Source organism: Notolabrus celidotus, chromosome 13 (genome assembly GCF_009762535.1).
Source record: "Notolabrus celidotus isolate fNotCel1 chromosome 13, fNotCel1.pri, whole genome shotgun sequence".
Lineage (NCBI taxonomy): Eukaryota > Metazoa > Chordata > Actinopteri > Labriformes > Labridae > Notolabrus > Notolabrus celidotus.
The window spans coordinates 19500027-19527533 of NC_048284.1; the positions used below are offsets into that span (position 1 = coordinate 19500027).

Below are 27507 nucleotides of genomic sequence, written 5' to 3' on the forward strand. Positions count from 1 at the left end.
GTAAAACATGTTCTTTGTCTAAGCCCACCACAAGAGATCAAGGCTGTGAGTAACATGCTCTGCATCTGCACACGTCACTTTACTGTTCTCCTACTGTAAACACTTGGCCTAATTGGATGGTTGGTCAGACTGCTGTGATTGGCTGGATGATCTTTTTCCATCTATGTTACTCGACCAATAATTGTTTTAAGATAACAACACTTACACACAAAGGTGTTTCAAATCTGCAGCCAAACCCTGGAGAGATTTTAAATTATTTTCTAAAAAAATATCAGCATCACCAAGATATTAAAATCTATTGAGATCCATGATTAAATAGCTTACACTGGAAACTAGCAATAGCTTTAATATGTATATGCAAAGCAGTTACTGCTGTTTGTAACAGGAATAAGTTGTACTATGTGATTTGCATTGTCCGTATCAAATAAACTATACAATAATTATAAAGATTTTGACAGAGCTTTGCAGGAAGTCTGTCACTAATGGTACTGTTATGTTTATTTTCCATTGAGTGTCCTGCTAAGCTTTACTAATCAAGCCTGTTCATTAAGAATTAGCTTTGAGGTGTAGTGATTTAAACTTGTGGTCCATACCCTGTACCTGATAAATCCAAATCAATCTTTTCAACTACACTTTACAGAAAGAGTATCTTTAAAAGGCTGATCCAGGTCTTTATTCTCCCAAAAGTGCAAATGAATCAATCATTGAACTGATAAAAAAAAATCCATTTTATTTTAAATAAGATTAGTAGTTATTTTAAATAAAAATTTAAATTAAATGAATTTGTGAAGATTTAATGTACCCAACATTGCTGAGCTGCCTTTAAGTGTTACTAGATTCCCCCTTAAGCCTTTTCAGCTGGTAATATTAACATTCTAATATGCTAACTTTGAGCAGGAGACATATGGCATATGTAATTCTTATTATTATGACAAAAGCTGCACCTCTACCCTGACAACTTATAACACCTGTGGATATGGAGGGCTTTGACTTAATTTATCAGATCAGCTGAGTCTCAACACTAAGCTGCCTGTGCGTGTTTCACAAATGGCCTCTGCAGAATTCAGTTTAACTTTTGCTCTTAACAGTTTGTCATATTCTACAATGTAATCGCTGTAGTATTCCCAGATATACAGTGCAAACATATTTTATTAAAACAAAATACAATGTGATAAAGCAACATGATTTTTACAATACCTGAGCTCAGGAAAAACTGCAAAGGAAAGGTATTCATAACTCTCTTCCAAGCTTTTAATCCTCATGTGCAACTATACAGAATCTGTTTGTGTTCTTCAAATCTGTGTGTGTGTGTGTGAAACGGTATGTTATAGTAATGATGCTTATAATAGAACTAGTTGTTGTGTTAGTGTACTTCCATAAGCTATTCAAAACTACATAGAGTATCAATGTAGGTAAATAACAACTGTATACAAGAGAAATAAAGCAAACTGGAAATCTGACCAAGGCTTTTCTTAGTGTTAAAGGTATTTTCAAGAGTCAAGATGGGTCCCCAACTTGGTGTGGAAGAGTGGTGGTCACTTGACCGCAATTGCCTTTGGGTTTGTCTTTCCCTTTCATGAAGAAGGTTAGCAGCTCCCCTTTCCCTTTGACAAAGATGGGCCCTCTTCTGATAAAACGGAAGCCATAATCCTTTAAGATGTTGTAGCAGTCCTCCACCACCTGAGGGCAGAGTGGAGCAGGTCATTTGAAACCAAAAGAGAGTTAAAACATAGGACAGTGAAGTGTGTTTAATGTCAGATTTTACCTGAATGTTTCCCATAACTCCTGTCGACTCCATTCTGCTTGCCACATTCACTGTGTTGCCCCAGATGTCGTAGTGAGGCTTACGAGCTCCAATAACTCCAGCCAGAACTCCCCCCTTATTCAGACCTTATGGAGGGAATCCATATGAAAATATTTACATGCATGCTTTAAAATTTACGAGCTTACACACACAGAGTCTCTTCATCCACTCACCTATTCTGAGCATGAAGTTATTGAAGGACTGCTTGTTGAGGTTAGTGAGGGTGACTTTCATAGCCAAGGCAAAGTCTGCAAGGTCTGCAAGGTGCTGCCAGCGCTCGATCATAGACTGGTCCTCTGGCTGTGGGATAACACCTTGATTTACTCTCAAACTATCACTACCTTATGACATCCTAGTTAAGATTACAGTTTTTTCACCAACAGGGTAGATTTGTAGGATTACATCTGAGCTGTTTTCACCTTGCGGCTGCTGTATCCATTAGTGCTGCTGTCTGGAGTGAGTCCTGAGGCAGCCATGTAGGTGCTTCCTATTGTCTTGATCTTAGTGATGCAGAGGAATTCATCCCTATCTAATAACTGGAAGACAAAGCAGGGATCAAGGAGAAGTCCTCTTTATTTAATGCCAACAAAATCTGATGATAGTTGTATCAGTGGTTCTCAGTATTTATAAAACACAGGGACTCACGCTGTCAAAGTCAGAGATGATCTCGTTGAGAATCCTCAGACACTCTATGCCTCCGTTGTTGATACTCTCCTCAGTGTAGAAATCAGAGAAGTTTGGTATGGAGGCAAACATCACACCAATTTCATCATAAGACTGGCTGTACAGCTCCTATAAATGACAAGCGACAGGATGTTAGTTTGATGCGTTTGATGCCTGGCTTTGAAATACAACCAAGCTCATTCTGCTTCTACACTCATCTACCTCATCTCTCTTCTTTGATCCCAGGAAGTGTTTGGCCACGTGCTCGGGAAGCATGTTGGTGACGAGCGCTTCGTTCCAGCGCCTCATCTCAAACACTCGTTCCTTCTGATCATGAACACCAATCTTCCACAGGAACAGCTTCCTGGACTGATGCTCCAACTACACAAATACACACCGGAAGAAATGACAGTTACTTGACGATATAGATTAGTAAGTAAGTGCACATTATTATAAGAATCTGGTAACGGTGATGGCATACGGCTCCTTTGGTAGCATCTTGTCAATCACAGGCAGCCATGCCCTTAACCATACCCTGCTTTACTCTCAGTGGGACCATTATTTAGGAAATTAACAACATGCTGTGTTACACTTGATAACAGTGATTGGGCCATGAAATCAGGAGGAAAACGTCTATTTAAGGAGAAAAAAATGACAGCTGGGGAAAATTGTTGTCAACAAAGGTTGCTACAGTGTGGGTGTGCGAGAAAAAGTGACTCACGTGGCGGGCAAAGAAGTAGAAGCTAATCATCATGACAATGATCATCATGGTCATGAGGTATTTGGACGGAACTATGGATGTTCTTGAAAAACAAAGTTAACAGGCAGATAAAATCATTATGAATATGGAGCGGAGCGCTTTAAATGATTAATTCATGTCCAACAAGAACTACAGGTAAAGACTCTGACCTGTATGAGGAAAACTGTATGTAGTCGTAGAGGTCATAGATGTCCCGCCAGCTGTAGATATTAACCGCTCCTGTTGCTGTAATGACCAGCACCATGAGGCCCAGTTTAATAAGGTGGCTGACCTGAACCAACATGGCAGTAGCGATTAGTGACATCACAGCCATGAAGCTATAGTGCTTTGGATGCTCCGCGCAGCCTTTGTCGCCAAGGGACTCCAACATGGGGCCCAAGGAGCTGTTGAAGACTCGGAGGGATGGAGGAACACAGCTCAGCTACACAATAAGAGACAAGAAGCATGAATGGTGGTGTGATAGCTCAGAAATTATTTCTAACTATTCCAAATAAACATCAAACCCTTGTGTAAAATTGTGGTGTGACTTTGCAGGTGCTTTCAATTTTCAATTATTGGTCCATTTTTCAAGCACTGTGTTATTTTTTATCCTGTTTTTTAGCATGTCATTATATATATGTTTCTCTTTTATTCATTTGCAAAAAAATAGGTAGTAAAGAATTAAGATTTACTCCTAAATTATAAATTCAAACAGCAATCTATTTATCAATTTTTTTTAATTAAACCATACCCTAGCAGAGTTCTATTTTGACCTTTTTTAATATAATGCAGCCCATACAGTTGTATAATATTGGTTACTGTTTAGGTACATTAAATATACTGAAAAAACAATGGTAACAGATAAAAACAGCAATTTCCAGTGTTGAAAAATGAAGTCAATACTGAAGTACCAAAAACTGTAGTTCCACAAGTGTCCACTTGAGGCTGTCTCCAAAAGCTAAGGAATCCCCATTTTTTAAAGTCCATATTTTAAAAAATACCGTCCCCCTTTTTATTATTTTAAACAGCAGAATTAAACATGTGTACAGCCCAGTGGCCACACTGGAATTCTAAACAATGATTCGCTATGCCTTGTCAGAGGTGACACTTATATTTAAGACAACAATATGGGTTGTGTTCCAACAGGAAGCTTTAGTGTGGAACATTTTCTTTTGTTGGTACTCTAACTGGTGACTTTTGACAAGCAAGCATCTTCGTTTTGAGTCCTAAAAGAATTACATATTTCCACTCTGTTGAGTTAACTGTCAAAGTTAAAAATTATATACACGAACATAACATTTTTGTATACTTGTACTATTATATTAGAAGTTAAAGTAGACTTCATTTGTGAAGATAGCCTTCCTATGCCTGGCCACCCCTACAAAAGTCAGTGGACTGCCTGGTCAAAAAAGTCTGGCTCTGCCACTGTCAATGACATTGCTTATTGGCCTCTTGTTTCGACAATGGCAGTCCCCATTTTGGAAATGTTGAGTAAATATACACTAAATGTGTTTCTTTTTGCTATAAAGTTGGACATTCTAATGTGGGACCTAATAGGGATTTGTTATGGCTTGTTTCCACCAAGCGGTCTGGTATGGATCAGTACAGTTTGGTACAGGTCGGATCGGTAACGCCTGATCCCGTCTGCATTTCCACAGCCAACCGTGCCCTACTTGGTGGGCGGCGTGTAAGCCGGATGCCGATAGCCGCATCAGCTACGGAATAGCGTGACGTCATGGCAGCGTGACGTCATGGCAGCGTGACAGTGTACCCCGCTAATAACTACAACAAAGAAGAAAAACGCGATACAGAGGAAAGTCTGCACCTCCGCGGTCGACCATGGAACGCTGTTTCTTGACGCCATTTTCCAAATAAAAAAAGTTATCTTCCCGAAGTCTACCGGAGATTTAGACATGGTGGGGTTATGTGTTGTTCTTTATTACCGCTGTCGCACGAGAAGTGACTATTCTTTCGACCAATCAACGGACTGCAGTGTTTCTAGCTCCACCTTCTGGGGTTGGATTGGTATGTCTGGCACCCCAACAGAAGGGTACCAAAAAGTGGGACGGTACGGCTCGGTAATTTGGGGACCTGTCCTGGTTTTAGTCGAAACGCAACAAAATGCGTGCCGTACTGAGACGAACCGAACTGAACCGCTTGGTGGAACCGGGGCTTTAGTGTTTTGGAGCCAGCTTCAGGTGGACACTCAAGGAGCTACATCTATTTGCCACGTTGGTTTTCTTTTTCAACACATGATGGTGCTGCTTGGTTTACAGTCTGGTACAAAAATATTTTTTGGTCTCTACAATTAATTTTTCTAAAGGCAAATTTTTTTTTTCTAAATTAGCAGAAAGGTAGATGAAGTCAGCATCTTTAAAATGACGACTGCTCTCTTTCAGCTTTATAACACCTCACCAAAGGGTGACGTCACCGAGACATTAGTCTGTGTTACAGAATAAACATATAGTAGTAACAACAACAATAGCAAAACATGTTCCATGCATTTTTGGCCAAGTGTGACTGTCATCTAAAAAATGAACAGCCTCTTTAGCATTGTGTGTTTTCTGTCAGAAGTAGAGGCAGCAGTGTGTTTAACAGGCTACTCCCGTGGGCCTGAGACAAATGAGCCTAAAGGCAGCGAGATAGACAGCTAATGGACCCCACAGGGAGCAGGCAGGCAGACACATGAAAGGCAGTGTGAATTTGATGAAGATGAAGTGGAAACACACCAAATGAAAGATGCGCGTACACTCGGGCTGGGTGAGATGATACTGAATAGCCTCACAACAAAGAAAAAAAATCTGTGTAAGTTTAGGGTAGCCAAATATCTAGAAGCTCTTTAATAATGATGATCACACAGACACATCAGATTTACACTGTCAGTGTGCCTTGCAGTCTTACCATATCTGCGATCACAGCCATGGTGAGAACAAAAATGGCTGCCATGGCCCATGTGTTTCTGGCCCAACGTGTGCGATCAATCCAAATCGAGAAAGACACCAACCTCTTAGAGAACATCTGTGACAAACAAACAGCAAAGACATCATCCTAAATGTCACACCGTCAAATTAAATTCATTACAACAGCACTGCCTTTAAGCTGAATTTAAAAATGAGTTATTTTTAATAAAGGACATGGTTTGAACTTTGATGTTCAAAAATTTAAGACAAAGGTTGAGAAGTGTTCACCAGACACACTGTGGAATAAAAATCTTGTTTCCCAACACAACCATAGATTCTATTTTGGTTTTCTCACCCTTGGGAAGACGGCCGCCAGAGAGCAGACTGTGAGGATGAGCAACAATACCTCTCCTATTGCCAGAGTCACATAGTTCACAGCCAGCCTGCGACAAGAACACACATTCTTTATCAAATAGGGGGTCAAACTTAACTCTGTTTACGTTTGCTTCAGTATCAAGTGTGTTTTAATGTAAACACAAGACATATTAAGCGTGAACGTACACAGGATCTATGAACACCTCCATGGCTGTGATGAAGAAGAGCACTATGATGCAGCAGCAGAAAGCTGCTCCGCTTCTCTTCTCCTTTTCCGAGGAGTAACGCTCCTCCAACTTCCCATCCAAGAATTGCAGAGACACATGGTTGATCTTATGATCTTTCATTCTGATACAGGAAAAGGAAAAGAAGACTTTAATTTTAACCAGTAATCTGTCTAATTACAGCATTCAACGTCTCATCTGTTCATTTCTCTCATTTTCTTACATCTGCTGACTTTCTCTCTCCATAAGCTCCTGCTGCAGTCGTCTGTTGATCACTTGCTCTTCGACCATCTTGATCCTCTAAAGGTTGTTGGCGAGACAAAAGTGATTGGGTAAATGGGATTTTCAAAAACAGATCCTTCAAATAATGCACTTTGTAGCATTGATGTTTTGTGTGTACTTTATTAAATCTTTTATTAAGAATGCAGTCTGAGTAGTGGAAAATGTACCTCTTGTTTGGACTCAGTGGGCGGGGACTGGGGTGATGCTGTGCTCCCATTGGTTGCTGTTGTGTTGATCAACTGGTTTGAATTTCTGTTGGACAAAGTGCCTGGTTTCTGAGGGAGGATAAATACCTGTTAATACCATATGAATTAGAGTGTAAGAAATTTTTTTTCTGGTGTGGTACTCATCACTCACATTTCCGCTCAGCCCATTTACCATCTGCTTCGACACCAGGACCAGATATGTGTCGATGCCTTTCTCCAGCAGATACTCACACCTATCCCCTCCTTCCCCTGGCTCCAGCTCAAACTCTCCATGCAAACTATCCTTGGTGGTCTGGGAAATATGCACCCTCCTGTACACCACCAAAAAAGAACTCCCTTGAATATCAAGCAGGAAAGAAGTTGGCTGCAAATCTAAGAAGCAACAAAAAAAAGAACTTTTTCATCATACCCGGGAATCCCTCCAGATTCCATCTTATTGGCCACAGTAACGTCTGTTGACCAAACATCAAACTGCCATCTCTTCTGCCCCAGCACTCCACCCAGCACGGTGCCTGTGTGAACTCCAACACGCATGTCCACTTCAGTTCTTGTCTTCTCTCGCACATACCTAGAAAGAAAAGTGTAGCAGAAGATCTGTCAGTGCATAATTTGTAATTCCCTGTTGTCTAAAACACAAGATCTAAATCATCACTGTTTCATACTTTAACTTAGATTTGTGTCTTGCAGACTTTTTAGTTGTAACAGAATGACAGACACTTACGAGATGGCATCTACCATTGCTAAACCCATCATTATAGAGCAGAAAGCATGGTCCTCTCTGAAGTCAGGAAGACCACAGATGCAGTAGTAACAGTCACCAAGGATCTTTATCCTCAGCTGGTGATATCGCTGTGAGGTGAGTCAGAGGAGGAGAAACAGGCACTAATTTAAGAAACTGTTGCAGAAAAACAGTCAAAATGTATAAAAAGAAAGAATCTGAAGCCTCTGAAATTACAACGTGTGTCAAAGTGTGAGCCCAGTTTTGATAGAAGGAGAAAGAACAGCATAAGTTCATTTGGAATCTGACACTCACAGCTGCCAGTTTATCGAATCGGGCAAACAGTTCATTAAGCAGCTTGACGAGCTCCTGAGCGCTGCAGGCTGAGGACAGCTGGGTGAAACCCACGATGTCAGCAAACAGGATACTGCAACAACAAGTGAACAGGTTTCTGTGTCACATTTAAAAAGACTGTGAGAATCCTTTAACAAACTGTGACAACTGTGACAACAAATCCTGACCTGACATTTTCATGGCGGTACATGTACATGGTGTTGAACTGCTGGTGCTGAACCTCCTGCTGATCAGCCTGGTTCTTCATGCCCTGCAGCATCTCATCTGCAATGTGTTTGGGAAGGATGGACAGTAACAGGTCCTCCTACATGGAGCCACAGTGGAAAGAAAGGGAGTTTTGTTATGTTGATTTATGGCAGCCATGGGAAAATAATGAACTGACTTTTAATGAGAGTGAGAGTGTGTGTAGGTGAGGCAGTAAATAGATCCTAGCAGTTCCAAGGAGATCCTCCTGTTGGTGGGGCTCTGATTGGTGGCCTCTCGTTAAAAGCATGTTCTTGTTCTCCACAAATTGTCACAGTTAGAATAAGTTAAAAAAAATTGGCAGTGAGTTTGGATGAATAAAAAAGAAAAAATGTTATTGGAAAAACAAAAGTCAGAGACTTTATGAGTTTTAATATGTTTCATCTAATAACTTAAAGCTCCTGTAGGGAACTTTTGGTTTGTGTTGATTTTAGCACTCCCTCTGGATAAAGCTGTATGTCTTATCTCCTTGCTTATGTTCTTATACGTATGTATAAAGATTGTTTTCTTACACAGCTTTATTTTTTGTCAACTAATTAACTTTAACAGCCTGCTGTTAATCACTCCACCTGGCACCTACGCCTGCCTGTATGGAAACTAACAGTTACCAAAATTCAAATGAAAAAGCGAATTTTGGAAACGAGCTTAACTAAACAGAAATGCCTTTTGATTTTCCAAAAATAGGCACATTATTTGACTCATAAATAAAATATTCAATTTTTTTGAATTTTCATCTTCAAGAATGCACATTCTTTGATACAATTACAAAGAAGAAAAAAATGACATTTGCTATTTAATTTAAAAAAAAATCCCCTCTAAATGGTTACCATAATTCAAAGGAAACACACATTTGAAAAATTAGATTGCATTTATAGAATTGCTTTTACATTTCTGAATATGGGCACACAATTTGACTGATAAACAAAATTAATATTCAATCATCTAATTTCCTTTTACATTTTAATCTTCAATAATGCACATTATTAGAGATATCTGTGAAGAGTGTATTATGTTCTTAGATATAATTAAAATTAAAAACAAAATGACTTTTTTTGAAAATTAACATGCAAATTGGATTATTTAATATTAATTGTATGTATGAGTCAAATAATGTGCACATATCATCAAAATGAAAAAACATTTATCTTGATGCAAATTAGTATTCTAATTTGCTTTTTCATGAATTTTGGTAATTATTTGCTTCCATACACCAGTCAGGCATAAAAAATGACAAATCTTCTGTTTTTATGCTGATGATTCAGGTTTTTCTTGTAGGTCATAAAGAGGCTTCACTGTTGATTCTAGCCAGTTTCATAACCATCAAAGACCACCTCACCCCAAGCTACTGATAAGCATTGACCTCTTGAAACCTTTTTGGCACAAGAAAAAGTAGAAGAAACAAAGTAGCTTGAGAAAACTTTGCATTGTTGCTGCTTTAAACATAGTTTGATTTATTTGAAAACACAGAACCTTTATACACAATTAGACCCTACACTGGTCCTTTGGTCTATGTATCACATCTTAGCTTCACACAACAAATATGAACTTATCTATTATTTAAGTGAGATGATGAAATTAAAAGCTCATGGTACATCATTGAAATGATTTATGAGGACAAACATTTAATGTGTTGAAGATAGGGAAACACTCAAGAAAACATAGGCTATTGAAGGGAATAAGGGGGTTTAAAGAACAAAATTAATCATACTGTCTTCCTTATCATTACAGCTTCTGTTGGTTGATGCAGACTTTTATCTAATCCTACTGAGTCAGGTCCCTGATGGAGGCTCTGCTGGTGTAAATAACAGTCCCTCTAATCATCCTATTAGCCTCGAGCTGAGGAAAACACACCATAATGAGAAAGCACAAGTCGTTCCACAACACAGGAGTATTTATCCAAAACAAGAAACTGTATTATCTCATTAAGCAGTATGCATGTGGTGTGAATGTTTGTGTTTGTGTGCACGTGTTTGAATGTGTGTGCCCTCCATACCTGCTGGGTGCTCTGCTCCTCCAGTGTGAGTTTGACCTCCAACGACTGACGAGCCTCCAGAAAAGCTGTCCTGTACTTTCTGTCTGCCATGTAGTAAGACATAACACCCACCACGGCAGAGCACAGGTACAGCATCACATTGGCGAGGAGCTGGAGGGAGGGAGGGGCGGTAGGCGTGAGTGTATGTACAGTATATACTATGTTTGTGGATGTGATAGTTTGTTTCCATACACTGTTCTTTTCTTTAACAATGGCCTTACAGTCATTCATGGGACAAGATCTGCAAAGGCACAAGAGTTACCTCTTCGTCCAAAGGGAGCGCCGAAAATAGACACAAACATCTCAAATTTACTCATGGGAGTAAAAGGGAGGAAAGATCATTTTGTTAATTCAGCCCTGATAGAGTGCACTCCTAAATCATTAAATCAAGAGTAATTCTCTGTTCTTGATGTATATAATTTAAGTATGCTGGTTCCAAGTGAAAAAGTTTTTGTGGAACAAAAAGAAAAAAAAAAGTAACTAATGTAATGAATGCAAGTAAGTCGTATATTTCTTGATGTTTTTATCAAGTGTGTACATTTCATATTGAACATTTACTTTTGCTTTTAACCTTGGGCCACATTTAATAAACTCTATTCATTAGGTGCTTTGGAGAAATTCCATTACCAGGCCACTAAATGTATTTGTTGCAAAAAACGAAATAATAATAAGAATAATGATTGTTACAAATGTTTTCTTTTTTTGTAATATTTTATACCATCACAATTTGTATGGTTTGAAAACTGTAATCCACTCTTTAGGAGAGAGTCGTTTTAGACATTTGGTCCTTTTTTATTTGAGGGGGCTCACCAGAAGTTATTTCCAATTAGATATAAGAATACAACAATAAATAAATCAACCCTAAAATAATCTTTGATATTTTATTTTAATATTGAATCTATTATATTCTATTTCAATATTTTACTACACCAAAACACTAAGGAAACTAAAGGTCCAAGGAAAGAGTTCATTTGCAAAAACAGTGAACTCACTTTAAATTTTTTTTAAAAATGTTTAAAAAAAACAGTTTTTCTATTGCTAGCTTTTGGTATTATCAATCAACTGAGGTTGGGTGGCTTTGACTAAGTCAAAATGACTATCTCTTGATAATGTAACTTTATTAGGGAATCTATAGCCTACAAAAAGGAAATGTGTTTTTTTTTAATGTATAAAAACGGAGTTATCTGTTTTTGCAAATGATCGCTTCAAGTGTGTCCCTTCATTGTAGAAGTTGATTTTTTTTGTGGTGGTTTCCTGTATCCCTTATACTGGGGGGCTGTATTTACCTGTCTAACCAGCATGGGCCCCTGCTGATTATCCTCAAACCTCTGAGCCACAGTGACCCCCAGCACCAGTGTGTGTACCCCACAGGAGAGCGCGGTCAGCAGCAGCAGCGGCACCAGGTTCAGTGGGAGCGTCAGAAAACAGGAGAAACTGAAAAACGCCTGCCAGCCGACAGAGTCACTGGCTTGGGGGAATCGCTCATAGTTCAGACACATGTAACACAAAACATGCACGGTTATCATCAGCCACAGTATGTACGGCACTGCTCCGCGCCACACCGGTGACGCAGGGAGCCTCTGTAACCAGCACAGCGCGCAAAGGACAACATCAGCAGCCAAAGCCACCGCTGCGACCACCACCATCGCCAGTTTGTCTTCAGTGTACACTACCGCGCACATGATTATAATGAAACTGTTAAAAAGAGCGGCAAACATCCCCAGCATGTGCAAGTTTTCTTGTCTCTGTCGGCGGAAATAGTTCTGATAAATCCTCTCCAGTGACGCTGGCGTGAAAGTGAGGCGAACAGCGCGCGGCAGGCAGTGGCAACAGCTGGACTGGAGCACGGTCACCTCACGCGCTTGACCTGCCGCGTCGCTGGAGTCACTGGGAACTTGGCCGGAGTACTCCACAGAGTATTCCACAGACTGTTCTGTCTCTGTGGCGTGGACCCGGTTCAGGGACATGCTGGTTTATAAAAAAAAAAGGGTGCTGATGAAATAATACTGTTAGTCCTGCAGGTCACCCATGGAAAAGTTGTGAGGTCCCATCTTTGTCCTACTTTTGGAGATGAATGCATCCATGTCAGTCAAAAGAGTGCCATTGGAGGGAACATGGCCAAGATAAAGTGCTCTTAAAGTTACTTATCCACATTTACAAAGTAAACTTGCCCTTATTCAAAATGATGTGCACTGTTCTTCATTTTATGGTCACATTAATTACCCGTTAGATTTTCAGAGTGTCCCCAAGTCCTGGGGCTGCTTCTTTGTCTCCGGGCTGTTTCAATTGGAAAACTTCTTGAAACCTATTCTCCCTCGCAGCTGAAGTCCTGTGGCTTCCATGGTGGACCAACAAAACCCATAGGAGCAGGTGGATGTCCATTTCCATACAAGTCATCTTTTCAAAGCAGGTACAAAATGTAAGGATAGCATCTTATTACTTTATTATTTCCTCAGCCATGTTCTGCAACTCCACTGTAAGATGTTCTTCTGTCTCCTGATGTTATTCTCTGCTCATCACTCCTCCCACCCCCACATCCTCTTTCCAAACAGCAAGTCCTCTGTTACTGTTGCTAAGATGAAGCCAAGTAACTGACTGTGGCAATCATGTCTGGGGAAATGCAGTAATGATGGTGTGAGATGTTAAGGAAAAAGGGAGAGAATCATTTACTTTGAACATGTCAAAAAATCTGACCAGGTACCTGATGTCTCAAAGTTTTACTGTAATAAGTACAAAGATATATTTTAATGATTGAATACACAAATGCAGACTCAGTTAACATTTGTAATTTATTTTATTCAACACAGGTTGTCATAAAGATACTTTCATAATTGTCAAGTTTGGATGACAGGCAACTTTTTTTCCATGTGAAATCAGGACATTGATTAATTAAGAGGTCAAACTTAAAAAAAAAATCACATTCCCTGTCAGTGTATTCAGTAGTTAAAAAAACCCATCTCCTCACATACAAACACATGCAAGTGCAACATCAGTCTGTATGTGTATCTTCCTTTGCCGGTGATTTTCCCATCATACCACTGAGTGTACTTCCTAAAGCCAGAAGTATAGCCATCACAACTCCCACAGTTCCCAGTGTCCCCAGAGCAGCAGTACCCAGCACTGCAGTCCCGAGTGCACCGGCTCCGATAGGTGCTGCTGCCGCAGTGACCGTCTCCATGCCAATCCCTGTAAGCAGCTCCGGCCCCGTGAGGAGGCCCCTTTTTAAATTTACCTGAGTGTTGAATGGACTCTTTGGTGCACCCAGGATAAAGGCCCCAACTGCAACAAGAGCTACTGTTATAAGTTCAGATGTGGTCAGTGTTGAAGACTTCAATACTAAACCTTGAACTGCAAGAATTGCACCGCCAGCAACAGAACCTAACACTGCCAAAGTTGAATTTCTCGTTACAAAAGCTTGATTTGCAGCAATGCTTGCAGCTCCGAGTGAAACCCCTGCAGCTGTAGCGACTCCCAACATTCCCCCTGTGCTGCTTCGGGGCCCTAGAGAAGCTAGCATAATGGCTCTTAGGGCAACAGATGATATTACAGCAGCTCCTAAGGCAAACTTTCCAGCCACTTCTTGCTTGAGTCCCACCATCGCCACAGTTCCAAGACCAGCTCCCAGCAGCCCAGCAGACAGAAACGCCACCCAGAGGATTGACTGCAGCATCACAGTAACCTCACCCACAAGTCCTGCTCCTGCAACACCAGCACTCAAACCTACAAAAAATCCCAATGCCCCCACAAACACAGCGTAGAAGACAATTCTCTCAAGTAATTTGCACCCCCTCTCGGATTGAGGCCTTTGCTTGGTAGATTCTGTCAGAACTTTTCGAAGACCAATAAGTAGGAAGATAGTAAATCCAATGCTAAAGAGTCCAGCTACGACACCCATTCTCCCGTACACAATGCTGAGATAGAGGGTGGTGAAGATGATAAGTAGAGCTGAGGTCATGTCGTTAATGTTGGAGTACGAGTACACTACAAGGACCAGAATGCCTTGGGCTGCGATGTAGATCCATGTTGGAAGGAGGCCCGCTAGAACTCCAGCTCCAACAGCACCCACCACAACTGATGCTCCTGTTGTGACCTCTAGGAACCACGGCAAAGTCACTCCTACTTTATTCCACAGCTTCATCAGCAAGGCAGCGAGGAGGAAACCGCTGCCCAGAGAAACAAGCACAGAGGTGAAAACAAGGCATGAGGTCACAACGCCGACACCTGTGGACCCGGCTCGTTCTGCTGCCAGAGTTGAAACAGTCAGCAGGGCGTCATCTTTGGTCAGTATAGGCTTCACTGCACATAGTGCAGCTTCTCCGAAAGCAAAACCTGCTGCAGCACTTTGGAGGATTGTCTTTAAGGTAGCAGAAACACCTGAGAGGGAAAAAAGAGGATTTGAGTCTATAAAAAATATGTTTCATTGTTTTTTTTATCATTGGTTGAAAGTAAGTTAATTTACTCAAAAAAATGCACATATTGGCGACTCAGCACTTTCTGAAGTCTAGGAAAATAATCCTAGGGTGCTGGGTTAGCCCCACAAATAGAGGCAACAGTCTACAGCATCGGTCGCAGGTTTGCCATCTAGCCTTGACTCTTTGATGCATGTGTACCCCTCTCTTTTCTTCCCACATTTTGTCTCTCCTCATCTGTCCTGTCAATTAAAGGTAGAAAGCCCCAAAATAAATCAAATAAATCAAAATAATATAATTCTGATGTGGTCAAAGTGTTGACACCCAAAAACAATCAACTGTTTACAAAAATCTTCTAGTTTTTGGCAGATGTGGGCTTTCTCTAGATCCGGGAAATAAAATGAATTACAGATTGCATCTTGGAAAATGTAGTATGCAATACAGTGTTATACTGTCTTTTTCATTTGTTATTATTTTCTATCCTGTATTTGTTCTCGTTCCTACATCTTTGTAACACCTGTTTTTTTATTATGGCTAAATCAGCACATTTTATTAATGCTATTAAAAGACTATAAAGTATAAAAAATATAGTAGATAAAAGGTAAGTTATGTTGATAGAAGGTAGATGAAATAAAATAATGTAAAATAGAGTAGAATTTAATAAAATAAAGGGTGTGTACAACTAGCATACAACGGTATAAATAACAAGGAGTTATACAGGGAAGTGAGGACATGTTATGCAGAAGCGAGAGATTAAGGTGACAGTTGAGGGGCAAAGTAGCAACAAGTTCATCCCGGGGTGATGTTACCTTTGATATGAGGTATAAATGGACAATGGGTGTTATGTAATGAAGTGGAGGAGTGCAAATAAATAGCAGTAAAAAACAGAGCACAAGGGGAGGTATTGTAAGATTGTACAGTGAGGTAAGTGACTGTATGTACTAGTATGATCGTCCAATATATTAGTGGTTCAGTATAGTATTTATGATGTAGTAAATATATATATAGAGACAGAGATAGAATATCGGAACTAGTGCCATATCTAATAGCAACATCAGCATGTAATATAATATATATAAACAATATTATATTATACTGTATATTATCCATCCATCCATTATCTTGACCGCTTATCCCATTAGGGGTCACAGGGGGCTGGAGCCTATCCCAGCTGGCTTCGGGCGGAAGGCAGGATACACCCTGGACAGATCGCCAGCCTATCACAGGGCTAACACAGAGAGACAGAAAACCAATTTAGAGTGATCAATTAAACTGGTAAGCATGTTTTTGGACTGTGGGAGGAAGCCGAATTACCTGGAGAGTACCCACACATGCACGGGGAGAACATGCAAACTCCACACAGAAAGGCACCTGCCTGGCCGGGGATTCGAACCAGCAACCTTCTAGCTGTGATGCAACAGCGCTACCCACTGCACCACCGTGCAACCATACTACATGTTATATTGTATTTTTTTTTTTAATAATAATATAATATAACAAACTCATAATATAATATAACAAAAAAAATCTATATATTATGTATTTTGTTATATTATATTATATTATATTACATTCTTTTATTTAATTTTACTTTATTTTATTATTTACTCTAATTTAATTTTACATTATATGACAGTATCATATCATATCATATCATATCATATCATATCATATCATATCATATCATATCATATAATATCATATAATGTATAATATGGTTTAGAAATGCTCAGTACAGTAGGTAAATATTATGAGTTATGTCATTTTTATCAGCCCTGCAGAGAGTAAGTGTAGTGTGACAGTCTGAGTGTGACAGACACTGCAGGGATTTTCTGAGTATCTTGGGATAGGGGTGGGGTTGCTATTCAGTGTGATTACTGTCTCCGACTTCCATTGCTGTTTAACAGTCGAGTGGCAGTGGGCACAAAGGAGCGCCTGAAGTGCTCAGTTTTGCACTGAGGTGGGTTTATGCATTGGCTGAATGAGTTGCACATCTGCCACAGCTTGTCATGGAGAGGGTGAGAGGGGCTGTCTCAGATGGCTTGAATTTTGTCCTTCACCATCCTCTCAGCCACTAACTCCAGACTAGTACTTTAATTAAACTTAAACTATAAATCTGAACTTTTGATAACCTTGTCTTAAATGCAGTACTCTTAGTTTTAATATAGTACTTTATACTGTGTTATTGCTGCTTTTAATAAAGTAAAGTATCTGCATACTTCTCTCTCCACTCAACTGAACAGACTGTTCCTCACATACTAAAAAGCGCCCCTGTCTCTTTAAGAGGAAAAGTGAAACCACTAGAGTGTGTGCATGCTGAAACTTAAAACCAGGAAGTCTGTCAGACACACGAAAGAACAACAAACATTCACACAAATGTTTCACTACCTACTGATCTGTGACCATGCAGATTAGTCTCTGCAAAAGACAGGTACTTATACTCTTCCTGGACTCTGAATGATTTGAGGTATCAGCAGAAACTCTGTGACAAGGCTATTTGACCCTGTTTACACATAAACTCTGACTTATCTGATATCTCATGACAGCAGCTGCAAGGACATCAGATATCATGTAAAATATTTATAGTTGCGACTTTTCTTTGACATTGTTTATGGTGAAGTTCTAAATTAAACTCACCCAGGCTCGTGTCTGCCATGGTCTCGTGTGGCTCCCTGGCTTAGGAGCTCCACCTCTTCCTGTTTGATGTCAGACAATTGGTTGAGCCAATCATGAGAAACAAAGATAGAGGAAGTCAAAGTATCAGTGAAGCATCCTGTGATTTACCTGTGAGGTCATTTTACATGTACAATATGTGTGATTATATGACCCACTCACTCTGCTTAATGTTTTTTATTGCTGTTGTGCAGCTGTGTTTTCTGTTTCACTCCAGAACCAGCCTACACTTCAGAGGGAAATATTAGACTTTTTTACTCTGTTACACAACTGACATGTTGATTACTTTCCATTTTCATTTGTCCTTCAGTGGCCTCAATAGGCATGTGTTACGTTTTCTGTGCCTGTCAGAACATGAACGATCAAGAAGAGACAATATACAATACAACACCCTGAGTTGCTCAATCTATCAGCACGTGCAGGGGTGTGCCAGCTCCATGCATTTGGGCTACTTTATGGGGTCTAGCATGCAAAACAACCTAGAAGGCATTGACTAATGTTTTTTTCTACTGAAAGGATACATTGGTAGGCATTTAATCACACTTTTAAGAGCAGATTAGAACACAGTCTGGCGACGTCTTGCAGCTATAACTTCAGCAAGGCGCTTTTTCAAACATGGGAGACTGGGGTTAAATTTATCAGACACTAACAGGCTTTGGAGATCCGTGACTTGAAATCTTTTTTATTCTGGCTGCCAAGCATAAGTGTCATTAGATGTTATGTTAACACCACTTCTGTGGAGACGTACATGTTTTGCTGTTTATACTTTGACCTAAAAACTGTCAATAAAACTTTAGCTCTGATGTGTTCCATCTAGGTCACTTACATTTCATGTGTAGGGCCTACACATGAAATGAATGTAATAGACTTTGAGTGAATTGTTTTCTTTGCATCGATTTATTAAAATGTGTCCAGTTCATCACAGCCATTGAGTGCAGTTTTAAAAAACTTCATATTGTCCTAAAATAATAATATGTAAGCGTTAGCTTAAAGCCCTTGTGAGGAACTTCTGTTTTAGTCATTTTGATGATTTTGGTGAATCTTTGCTGTGGAAAATGTGAACTAAGGCTTTTTTTTTCTCCCTGCAGTATGCCGTTTATTGTCTCTTGTGACACCTACTCTTGCAGACTTATAAAAAATTAAACACAAAAAGATCAGTTTTTATGCTGATGGTCTTGTTTGCTTTTGTAGGTCAACTTGTGTTTTGAAATATTGCTGTTTTTTATGACAGTTGTGATTGTTAACCAATTTCCAGTGTTGTATAACCTTGTTTTCCATAGTTTTACTTATCTGATTAGGTGACTGACTTTTTTTTTTTTTTACATATTTCTTTAATAACTAAACCCACAACACTCAGGCATTAGCCTATTAGCATTTACAACTGTACAAGCTACTTTATGACTCAGAGGTGTTTCCTGAACACAAAATGACTAAATATATGTTTCAGGTGGAATTGTTACATTCTGGGAACCTAAACATATTATTATGAGTGCTATATCTTTCCTGTAAGGTGTATACCTATACCCTTCTGCTGGAAGGAAAGGCACTGAGGTAGGAAAATCAATAGGTAAAAGAACTTTCTTTTTTCCAACTTTATTTAAGATGTACATAACAAACAATGGGTACATTCATAAGGAGCATCATACATAAACAATCATTAAGGACACAGAAACAATACAGCTTCAGTTGGCAATTTAAGGTAAATGAAAAAATAGAATACATTCTTTTAGGGAATCGTATATTTTAAGTGCTCTTGGTCCTTTTGTTATTTTCAATGATTTTAGGTAGGTTGTATTTGGAACTCATTTAGAAAAACAACAAATTTGGGGGGAGATTTCATAGTCATGTTTTTATGAATGAAGAATTTTGAGAGGCATAGAATTATGTTACAGCAGATTTCATCACTTTTAATTTTTAATATCAAACCGAAAGTTATTTCATTTATTGAAAAGGAAATTGGAATGGATTCAATTTTTTTTTTAATCTTTTAACCATTCATGGATATCAGTCCAGAAGGTTTTCACAGTTTGGCATGAGAGGAAAAGTTTGTTGACTCAACTTCATTTTCACAAAGGGGGCATAAATTGTCTTCAAATTTTAAGCGTGCACAGAGTAATTCTTTAGAAGGATAAATATTGTTCATAATTTTAGAATGTGTATCTTTTGCTTTGGATGGTGTCGGAAATGTGAGATACATGGTTCTTTATTTTTCTGTTGATTTTTTTGTCAAATTTGTGTAAAATATCATTCCTGTTCTGTCTAAATGGGAATAGTATTAGTTAAGATTATTTCTTATCAATGTATTATTACTTCTTTTTTTTTAAAATCTAGTACAGATAAAACAACAACTGAAGGCTGCCCGCCCTCGTTCACCTTCCGCATCCTCCGCCGTGGTCAGCTGACAAGGCGCTGTGTCACGTGACTGCTGCTTCCTCCCCTGTAGGAGCAACTGTGCTTATTTCCTTACTGACTGTCGGAGAAGAGTTTATCACAGCACTGTCTTACGTTCAAAGGTCCCAGCGGAGTGAATAGAAGCGCAGAGTTAAAGGAGACTTGATACTCCTTCAACTTATTTTCCTTTGAGACTTTTGGCGACGGCTTTTCAGTGAGTAGGTTTGTCTTTGCATGGTAGCAAGAGTGGGAATGCATGCTAGCAAACATTGGACTGCAAACTAGATTCAGAAACAATCAATACATGTTAATTTATTTTTAGTCCAAAAGGATGCACTTCGTTTTTATGAATTGCTAAATGTTTATTAAAAGTGCTTCACCTGAGAGCAATTTATTTACACAGAAAGCTAAAAAATGAAAGGAAATGATAATGTGTCTTGGACTTTAATGTAATAAGATAATATATACTTTATTGTAATAAGCACTGAGTGTTGGGTAAGACAGCTGATTTTGTAAGTGTGTCTGATAGGAGAAGTCACCTGGCAGGTTTGCCCTTTGCCAGTCACACCCAGTCAGGTGAGACTCAGGTGGTGATTGTTTGAACGAGGATTTTGACTGTCATTTGGCATCCATCTAGGGCATACGGGAAGTACTGATCCTCGTGCACAGTCAGAACACCTTACTGATGTCTTCCAACACACTAAACTGATAACTGTTTCATTTTTTCCCCTCTGCAGAAATGCATCTTGCTGTGTTTTTATTGGCATCAACGCTCTCTGCAATCACCTTCGCCCTCGACAATGGAGAGATGAGGACCCCTCCTATGGGCTGGCTGGCGTGGGAACGGTTCCGCTGTGACATTGACTGCAAAAATGACCCCAAGAACTGTATCAGGTAAGCCAATATGACATGAATGGTACACACACTGAGATCTATCTAAAGCTTCTCTTAAATAGCAGGTGGTCTTTAAAAGAGGCACCCTTCATAAGAAGTTGAAACAGGAAAAACAAACATTTTTAAAACATCTAACTCATCCATTTATTCATTTGAATCAGGTTTGTCAGCTTAATGTTTGATTTATAAGGAGGTTAGCAAACAAGTATACCTGCGTACAGATGAATGGTTGATCAGAAACGATCTGATGTGATGATGGATGGCAAATAGACATTTGGAGGAGGTGCAAAGTTCTGCAAACCAAACCAGTTTTGTGGCAACAGAGAAACCCTCAGTGTGCATCAATTGATGCTCTTCATGCACATTCTTCTTCTTCTTCTTCTTCTTCTTCTTCTTCTTCTTCTTCTTCTTCTTCTTCTTCTTCTTCTTCTTCTTCTTCTTATTAACACAGTGACATCAAATCCGTTTTGTAAAGCTTGTTTGATTGATATTCTTACCACAACAATGCATCAAATATTCAAAGTGAAAACATCTCTCTCCTGAAATGAACCTACAGAGAGTTATTAATACAATCTGCTGCTCCTCTGAGGTTTAAGGAGCTTTAAAGCACATTCCAGCTCATTGCTTGGCTGTCGGCACTGCAGCTGTACTATTTACCTTCATGCTTCACCTCATAATGCTCCACTTCAAAAGGTTTCTTTTAGCAGAACTTTAAAACCAAAACAGCAGACTTATATGGTTAGCAACTAACTGTTGAATAAAGTGGAGCAGGAGCAGTGAAAGAGCAAAATATATTTTTTTAGGAGAAGGTGGAGACCAAAAACAGAGCTAAATGACTCAATACCTTATATATATTTTTTTAAAGTTACATTTTTGGGCTTTTTCGTCTTTATTGGATAGGACAGCTGAAGAGAGACAGGAAATGTGGGGAGTAGTGAGCGGGGGACGACATGCAGGAAATGGTTGACCGGCTGGGAGTCGAACCAGTGACCTCTGCGACAAGGACTATAGCCTCTATACGTGGCACACTTAGACTGCTAGGCCACCAGTGCCCTGACTCAATAGCTTATTATGGTTGAAAGTGTGGACAATTTTCCTAATTCCAAATCTTTCATTTCCTACACACTTTGCTTTGAACGCATGAAATCCAGTTAGTGTTGAAAATAACCTAGTAGGTTCTACTCACTTGGCTCTACTCATTTGGTTCTTTCTAGGATAGTACAGTGTTTCCTTTGCTTAATGAGATGTAAAATATTGCAATGAAGTTCCTTCTCTTAGCATTTAGAGAAGTTCTACTTCAATACTTTCAGGTCTTGTTACCCAGCTATGAACCAAGTGAAAAGCATTATACTACCCTGGCCTTGGACAAAAAACTAGTTCCCAAATATATAATATAAAGCTTCCCTGTGTCTGCTGAATATGTGAGTAAGTCAAATGGGATTTTTGTTTTTCCCACTGTCCCAAAGAATCCCCCCCAAAAAATGTGAATCCATGTTTAAAAATTTGCTTATTATCGCAGTGAGAATCTCTTCATCGACATGGCCGACAGACTCGCAGAGGACGGCTGGAGAGAACTTGGCTACACCTACGTGAACATCGATGACTGCTGGGCCTCTATGGAGAGGGATGAGAACGGACGGCTGCAGGCTGACCCGAAAAGGTAACACTACAGTATATACCTTATGTTTATATAGATTAGGTACACTGTGTACTGAATACTGACAAAGACTGACACACATTGAGAAGTGTTATCTGTAACTTGTAAGCCTGATGGGCAATAAACTGTTAAACAAGGTGTCTGCAATGTGACGGTCATGCAATCATATGACTTGGAAAACACATGAGTCAGTAGCTTCACAAGTGTATTGTCTGCAGCATCAGCATCAGGAAAACCTCCCCACAATGTGGAAGTGGAACAAATCCAGACAGGATATTTTTTCTACCACTGTGGAATTATCTGATTATAAATGACAGTAAACGAGGCGTATTTCTTCATATCTTCAGATGTGCAGTTGATGCTTTTCTTCTTCCTCATCCTCAGGTTCCCAGGAGGCATCCCCAGACTGTCGCGCTACATGCACGACAGGGGGCTGAAGCTAGGGATCTATGGGGACATGGGCACACACACCTGTGGGGGCTACCCCGGCACCCCGCTGGACAAGATTGAGGTTGATGCTCAGACATTTGCCGACTGGGAGGTGGACATGTTAAAATTTGACGGCTGTTACTCCAACGCCTCGGAACAAGAGAAAGGTGAGAACAGGGGACGTGACCGTCTGTTGAGATGCTGCTGAAACAAAACCCTTTAACCCTTTTTCCTCTCCTGGTTAGGTTACCCTCTTATGTCGAAGGCTTTGAATGCTACGGGCCGTCCCATTGGCTACTCCTGCAGTTGGCCCGCCTACCAGGGAGGCCTGCCACCCAAGGTGCGATAACGATGTCTTAAAGATTGCTTAACTATTCACCTGAATCTGTAGAAATGACTTTCCTTTATAGTCCAGTCATATATTTTCAAATCTAACAGTATACATTTTATTTTAACTCTTCTGTTCTTGGTATTTATGTTTTCAGGTAAACTACACCCAGCTGGGTGAGATATGCAACCTGTGGCGTAACTATGGTGACATCCAGGACTCCTGGGGCAGTGTGCTGAGCATTGCCGACTGGTTCTTTGAGAACCAGGATATCCTGATACCCGCAGCCGGACCTGGAAGGTGGAACGACCCAGATATGGTCAGTTTGACAGAGCTAACGACTGACACTGTGTTCACATAATTACTTCTTGCTTTGTATTATTTGATAAGTGAATATTGTTGGGAGAATAGATGTACACGTTAAAGATAAAGGCCTAATTTTCAGGTCTAGAACTTCCTTACATTTTTTTTCCCATTATGAAAATTTTGACTAGTCTTTCACCCTTCTTTTTCTGATGGGTGAATTACCAGGCACAGACCAAAATACCTCTGTATGCTAGAACCAACCAACCACAGCAACACAACCTGTGATATTGAGGAAAGCTGCTAGGCTAGGTAGCTAGTTCAAGTATCCAATTCTAATGGCAGTTATGTTCATTATTTAGTAAAATACCCTCACAGTAATTAAACCCACCCCCCTGTAGATAGTTGGCTGGGATTTACTGTGACAACCACATGACCAGCCTTAGTCTTTCTTTGATTGGCTTGCACTTATTGCCTCAGTTAGTTGCATTAGTAAGGTTGATGCATACGGGGGCAGACTGGTACACAAATGGGGACCAAATGCATCTCCCAGTGCAAATTAACCATCAGCTCACACAGTGGCTGAATCTTAACTTCCACCCTAAACCCTAAGTCCTAAGCCCTTAAGGACTTAACTGATGTCACCTGGAAAGTGATTGAGTGCACAAGGGCTGCAAGGGCTCAAAATGAAATAACTAGGAATGGGACAGCAGTTTGCGACTTCTCACCTAACATGCATGACATCATGAAGCTTACTTTAGTGCTATTAGTTGTTGTCAAAATAGCATAACCACGAAATAAAAAAAAAGGTATGAATATAAAAAATATAAATATATGAATTATAGTGTATATGTATGGGGCGCCGTTTGTAAAGTTATGTGCACTGAAAATAACAGCAACATTTCTCCACATTTAGCTCCAAAACGTCATAAAAATGTAGAGTGAATTTTTAAAAGTAACTTTTTTTATCACATGTCGAGGAATATTTGTGATCTTCACATTTAATTTTGTTGTAAAAAATATATTAAGTTAAAATCATTGTTAAATCCAAATACTAAATCTAATTCTAAATGTTCAACGATAAATCTAAATGTTCAATCTGAATCTAAATTTTAAAAATGATATTTAAATGTTAAATGTTGCTTTGCGATCCTAAATATTTAGCTGATATGCGGCAGTGTGAATTTGCATATCAGCTAAGTATTTAGGATCGCAGAGCAACATTTAACATTTATATTTAATATTTATATTTATATTTATATTTGTATTTATATTTAAAATTTATATTTATATTTAACATTTAGATTTATCGTTGAACATTTCTAATTATATTTAACATATAGATTTAGATTTAGCATTTGGATTTAACAAGGATTTTAACTTAATATGTTTTTCACAACAAAATTAAATGTGAAGAAGATCACAAATATTCCTCTAAATGTGATAAAAACGTGACTTTTAAAAATTCACTCCACATTGTTGTGACGTTTTGGAGCTAAATGTGGAAAATGTTGCTGTTTTTTTCAGTGTGCACAACTTTACAAACGGCGCCCCATATATATGAACATACGCAGGCTAATTAAGGCTGTTTTATATATTTATACTTACAGGCAAACTTTTTTCTTAAGTGTCATCTTCCATGCTTCTTGTTTTCCATCTCTCTGTTTTTAAATTTCCATGTTAAGGCCTTTGTTTACCCTTCCATGCTTGCAGGCTTCTCCTGGGAATCCCATGTTTTATGTCACAATGCTGTGAACTATAGGTTATTCCCTCACGATAAGCCTACAGATATGCCCACTCAAGGAAAGGGTGCACAAAGGACTCAAAAAGTCAGCAAGATGTACCTCAAGCACTTGAAGATTTGACAGTGGGACAGCCCTTAGCCCTCACAGACTCAGCGGGGACGCTCCTCAAAGTCATTGAGTGAGGACGTTAAGACTTGACCATTTATCTGGTTTGTCTTGTGTCTTCCTTGTTTGTGTGACTCCTGACCTTTCAGCTCGTCGTTGGCGATTTTGGCCTCAGCATGGATCAGTCTCGCTCTCAGATGGCTCTGTGGGCGATCATGGCAGCTCCTCTCTTCATGTCCAACGACCTGCGCACAATCAGCAGTGGAGCTCGAAACATCCTGCAGAACAAAATGATCATCAGCATCAACCAGGACCCCATGGGCATCCAGGGACGACGCATTGTAAAGGTGAAATACTTTTTACGTGGACATTTCAAACATCTGCCAATTGTTGATTATGTATTTTACTCTTCATGTGGGCATTAACACCGTATATGTTTGTTTCTACCAGGAGAAGAGTCATATTGAAGTGTTCTGGCGCTCCCTGTCAAATGGTGCCAGTGCTTTGGTGTTCTTCAGCCGTCGTACTGACATGCCCTACCGTTATCAGACGTCCCTTAGCAAACTCAACTACACCACAGGCAGCTACAAGGTAAGTCCTCCATACAATCCTACTTGAAATCGTTATTATCTACCATATTTTCATTTGAAGAACCAGTTTGATCAAGAACACATTTTGAACAAAGAACAAAGTTTGCTAATCAGATGCATGTGAGTTTGGCGGACAAGTCACTTGTTTTCTCTCCCGTCATCTCTCTTTTAGATCTATGATGTGTACACTGACCAGACAACGATGCTGAAAGACACCACCAACTTTGTAGTCTCAGTGAACCCAACAGGCGTGGTCATGTGGTACGTCTCTGCGCCTGCCAAACTTCACGAACGCCATTTCTATAAATCTGGAAATCTCATGGAGTCTGTCCACCGTGGTGATGAAAACACCATCCCTCGTGTCTTCCTCTGACCGCTCAATGATTGAACTTTTTCATTTAAAATCAGACCACTGTTTCTGGCTCTTGATGGAGTGTTGCACATAAAACGTCTGGTGCTCAAAAGACGTATTTTCTTTTCATAATGAAGTGCCATTGAGGAATTGTTAATCGCGTTATCGATTCAAAGTAGGGAAACTGCTGTGAACTCAGGGATGGACAGGTCTGATCTGAAATTCTTGATATGATGATTCTTCTGAATTCTGCACATGCAGCATACTGGTCAAGTGTCTAAAACAAAACACTTGATCTCACTGGGAGGAAACATGCTAAGAGAGCTATGATTGATCGTAATATTCAAGTCAGGGTTGCCAACCTGGAACAAAAAGTGCTCTTATTAAAAGCTGTCTTTTGAAGGAGGCAGGATTTTCTCAAGTTCTACCAAAATACACAAGAAAGGATGATTTGTTTTTTATTACTGAATGATGTTTACATTGTGTTTTGATTAGGTGTGATTGTATGAGTTGGTCAACATCTGGATGTTGCATTGCTCAGTATAATTCTGTTGAAAAGGCGTTTGTGACATTCAAAAGTTTTTATTTGAAATCTTGTGGAATATGTTTTTGTTCTATGAAATAAATCACACATTTTACTCTTCAGTGAGGCAGCTGTTTTATCATGTTCTCAAAAAGTGCTGATTAGCAGACGATCATTAAATCCATTAGCAGCTCTTCTACAGGCATCTTATCCTGAAGTGACCTTAACCCATAAACCTGCCAAATAAAAAACAGATCCTGCTGAATTTTCCTAGAGACAGACACAAACAAACGAACACTGAACTTCTAAGCTCTGGGGTTTTGCATAACAGTTGGTCCAAACTGTGCCTCTAACAGTTTCACTTCAGCTTGTCACAGCTTTTAAGCTTCATGTGTTTCGAAAAATGTCAATGGATATTGTTTGTTTTGAGCTTTCAGTTCCCCATCCTATTGTGGTTCAAAGTTTTGGTTCTGCATCTTTTTTCTTGATAATTTATTTATTAGGACCAACCCTGTGAGATGTTCCCTCTTGTTTTCAAGATGATGCCAACAGAATGACATACACAAAA

The 27507-nt window shown here is 39.5% G+C and overlaps 3 protein-coding genes across 3 annotated transcripts; 1 reads left to right on the forward strand and 2 right to left on the reverse strand.

Moving 5' to 3' along the window:
* Positions 1 to 1131: 1131 nt before the first annotated feature.
* On the reverse strand, positions 1132 to 13145 carry LOC117824240 (adenylate cyclase type 3-like). The gene is made up of 20 exons (XM_034699684.1): positions 11827 to 13145; positions 10502 to 10651; positions 8433 to 8569; positions 8227 to 8338; positions 7915 to 8042; positions 7603 to 7761; positions 7345 to 7504; positions 7155 to 7262; positions 6929 to 7005; positions 6668 to 6829; positions 6462 to 6549; positions 6108 to 6224; positions 3377 to 3648; positions 3189 to 3270; positions 2690 to 2848; positions 2450 to 2596; positions 2224 to 2340; positions 1978 to 2104; positions 1766 to 1890; positions 1132 to 1680 (listed from the first exon to the last, which is right to left on the reverse strand). Exons 1-20 carry the CDS (start codon positions 12505 to 12507, stop codon positions 1498 to 1500), a joined length of 3291 nt encoding a protein of 1096 aa, XP_034555575.1. The 5' UTR covers positions 12508 to 13145; the 3' UTR covers positions 1132 to 1497.
* A 166-nt stretch (positions 13146 to 13311) lies between these two features.
* LOC117824669 lies at positions 13312 to 17698 on the reverse strand. The gene is made up of 2 exons (XM_034700222.1): positions 17587 to 17698; positions 13312 to 14914 (listed from the first exon to the last, which is right to left on the reverse strand). The coding sequence occupies exons 1-2, from the start codon at positions 17603 to 17605 to the stop codon at positions 13530 to 13532; spliced, it is 1404 nt and encodes a 467-aa protein (XP_034556113.1). The 5' UTR covers positions 17606 to 17698; the 3' UTR covers positions 13312 to 13529.
* Positions 17699 to 19991: 2293 nt separating this feature from the next.
* On the forward strand, positions 19992 to 27061 carry naga (N-acetylgalactosaminidase, alpha). The gene is made up of 9 exons (XM_034699766.1): positions 19992 to 20227; positions 20751 to 20907; positions 22427 to 22567; positions 22949 to 23160; positions 23239 to 23333; positions 23479 to 23640; positions 25624 to 25821; positions 25925 to 26065; positions 26237 to 27061. The coding sequence occupies exons 2-9, from the start codon at positions 20753 to 20755 to the stop codon at positions 26435 to 26437; spliced, it is 1305 nt and encodes a 434-aa protein (XP_034555657.1). The 5' UTR covers positions 19992 to 20227; positions 20751 to 20752; the 3' UTR covers positions 26438 to 27061.
* Positions 27062 to 27507: the final 446 nt, after the last annotated feature.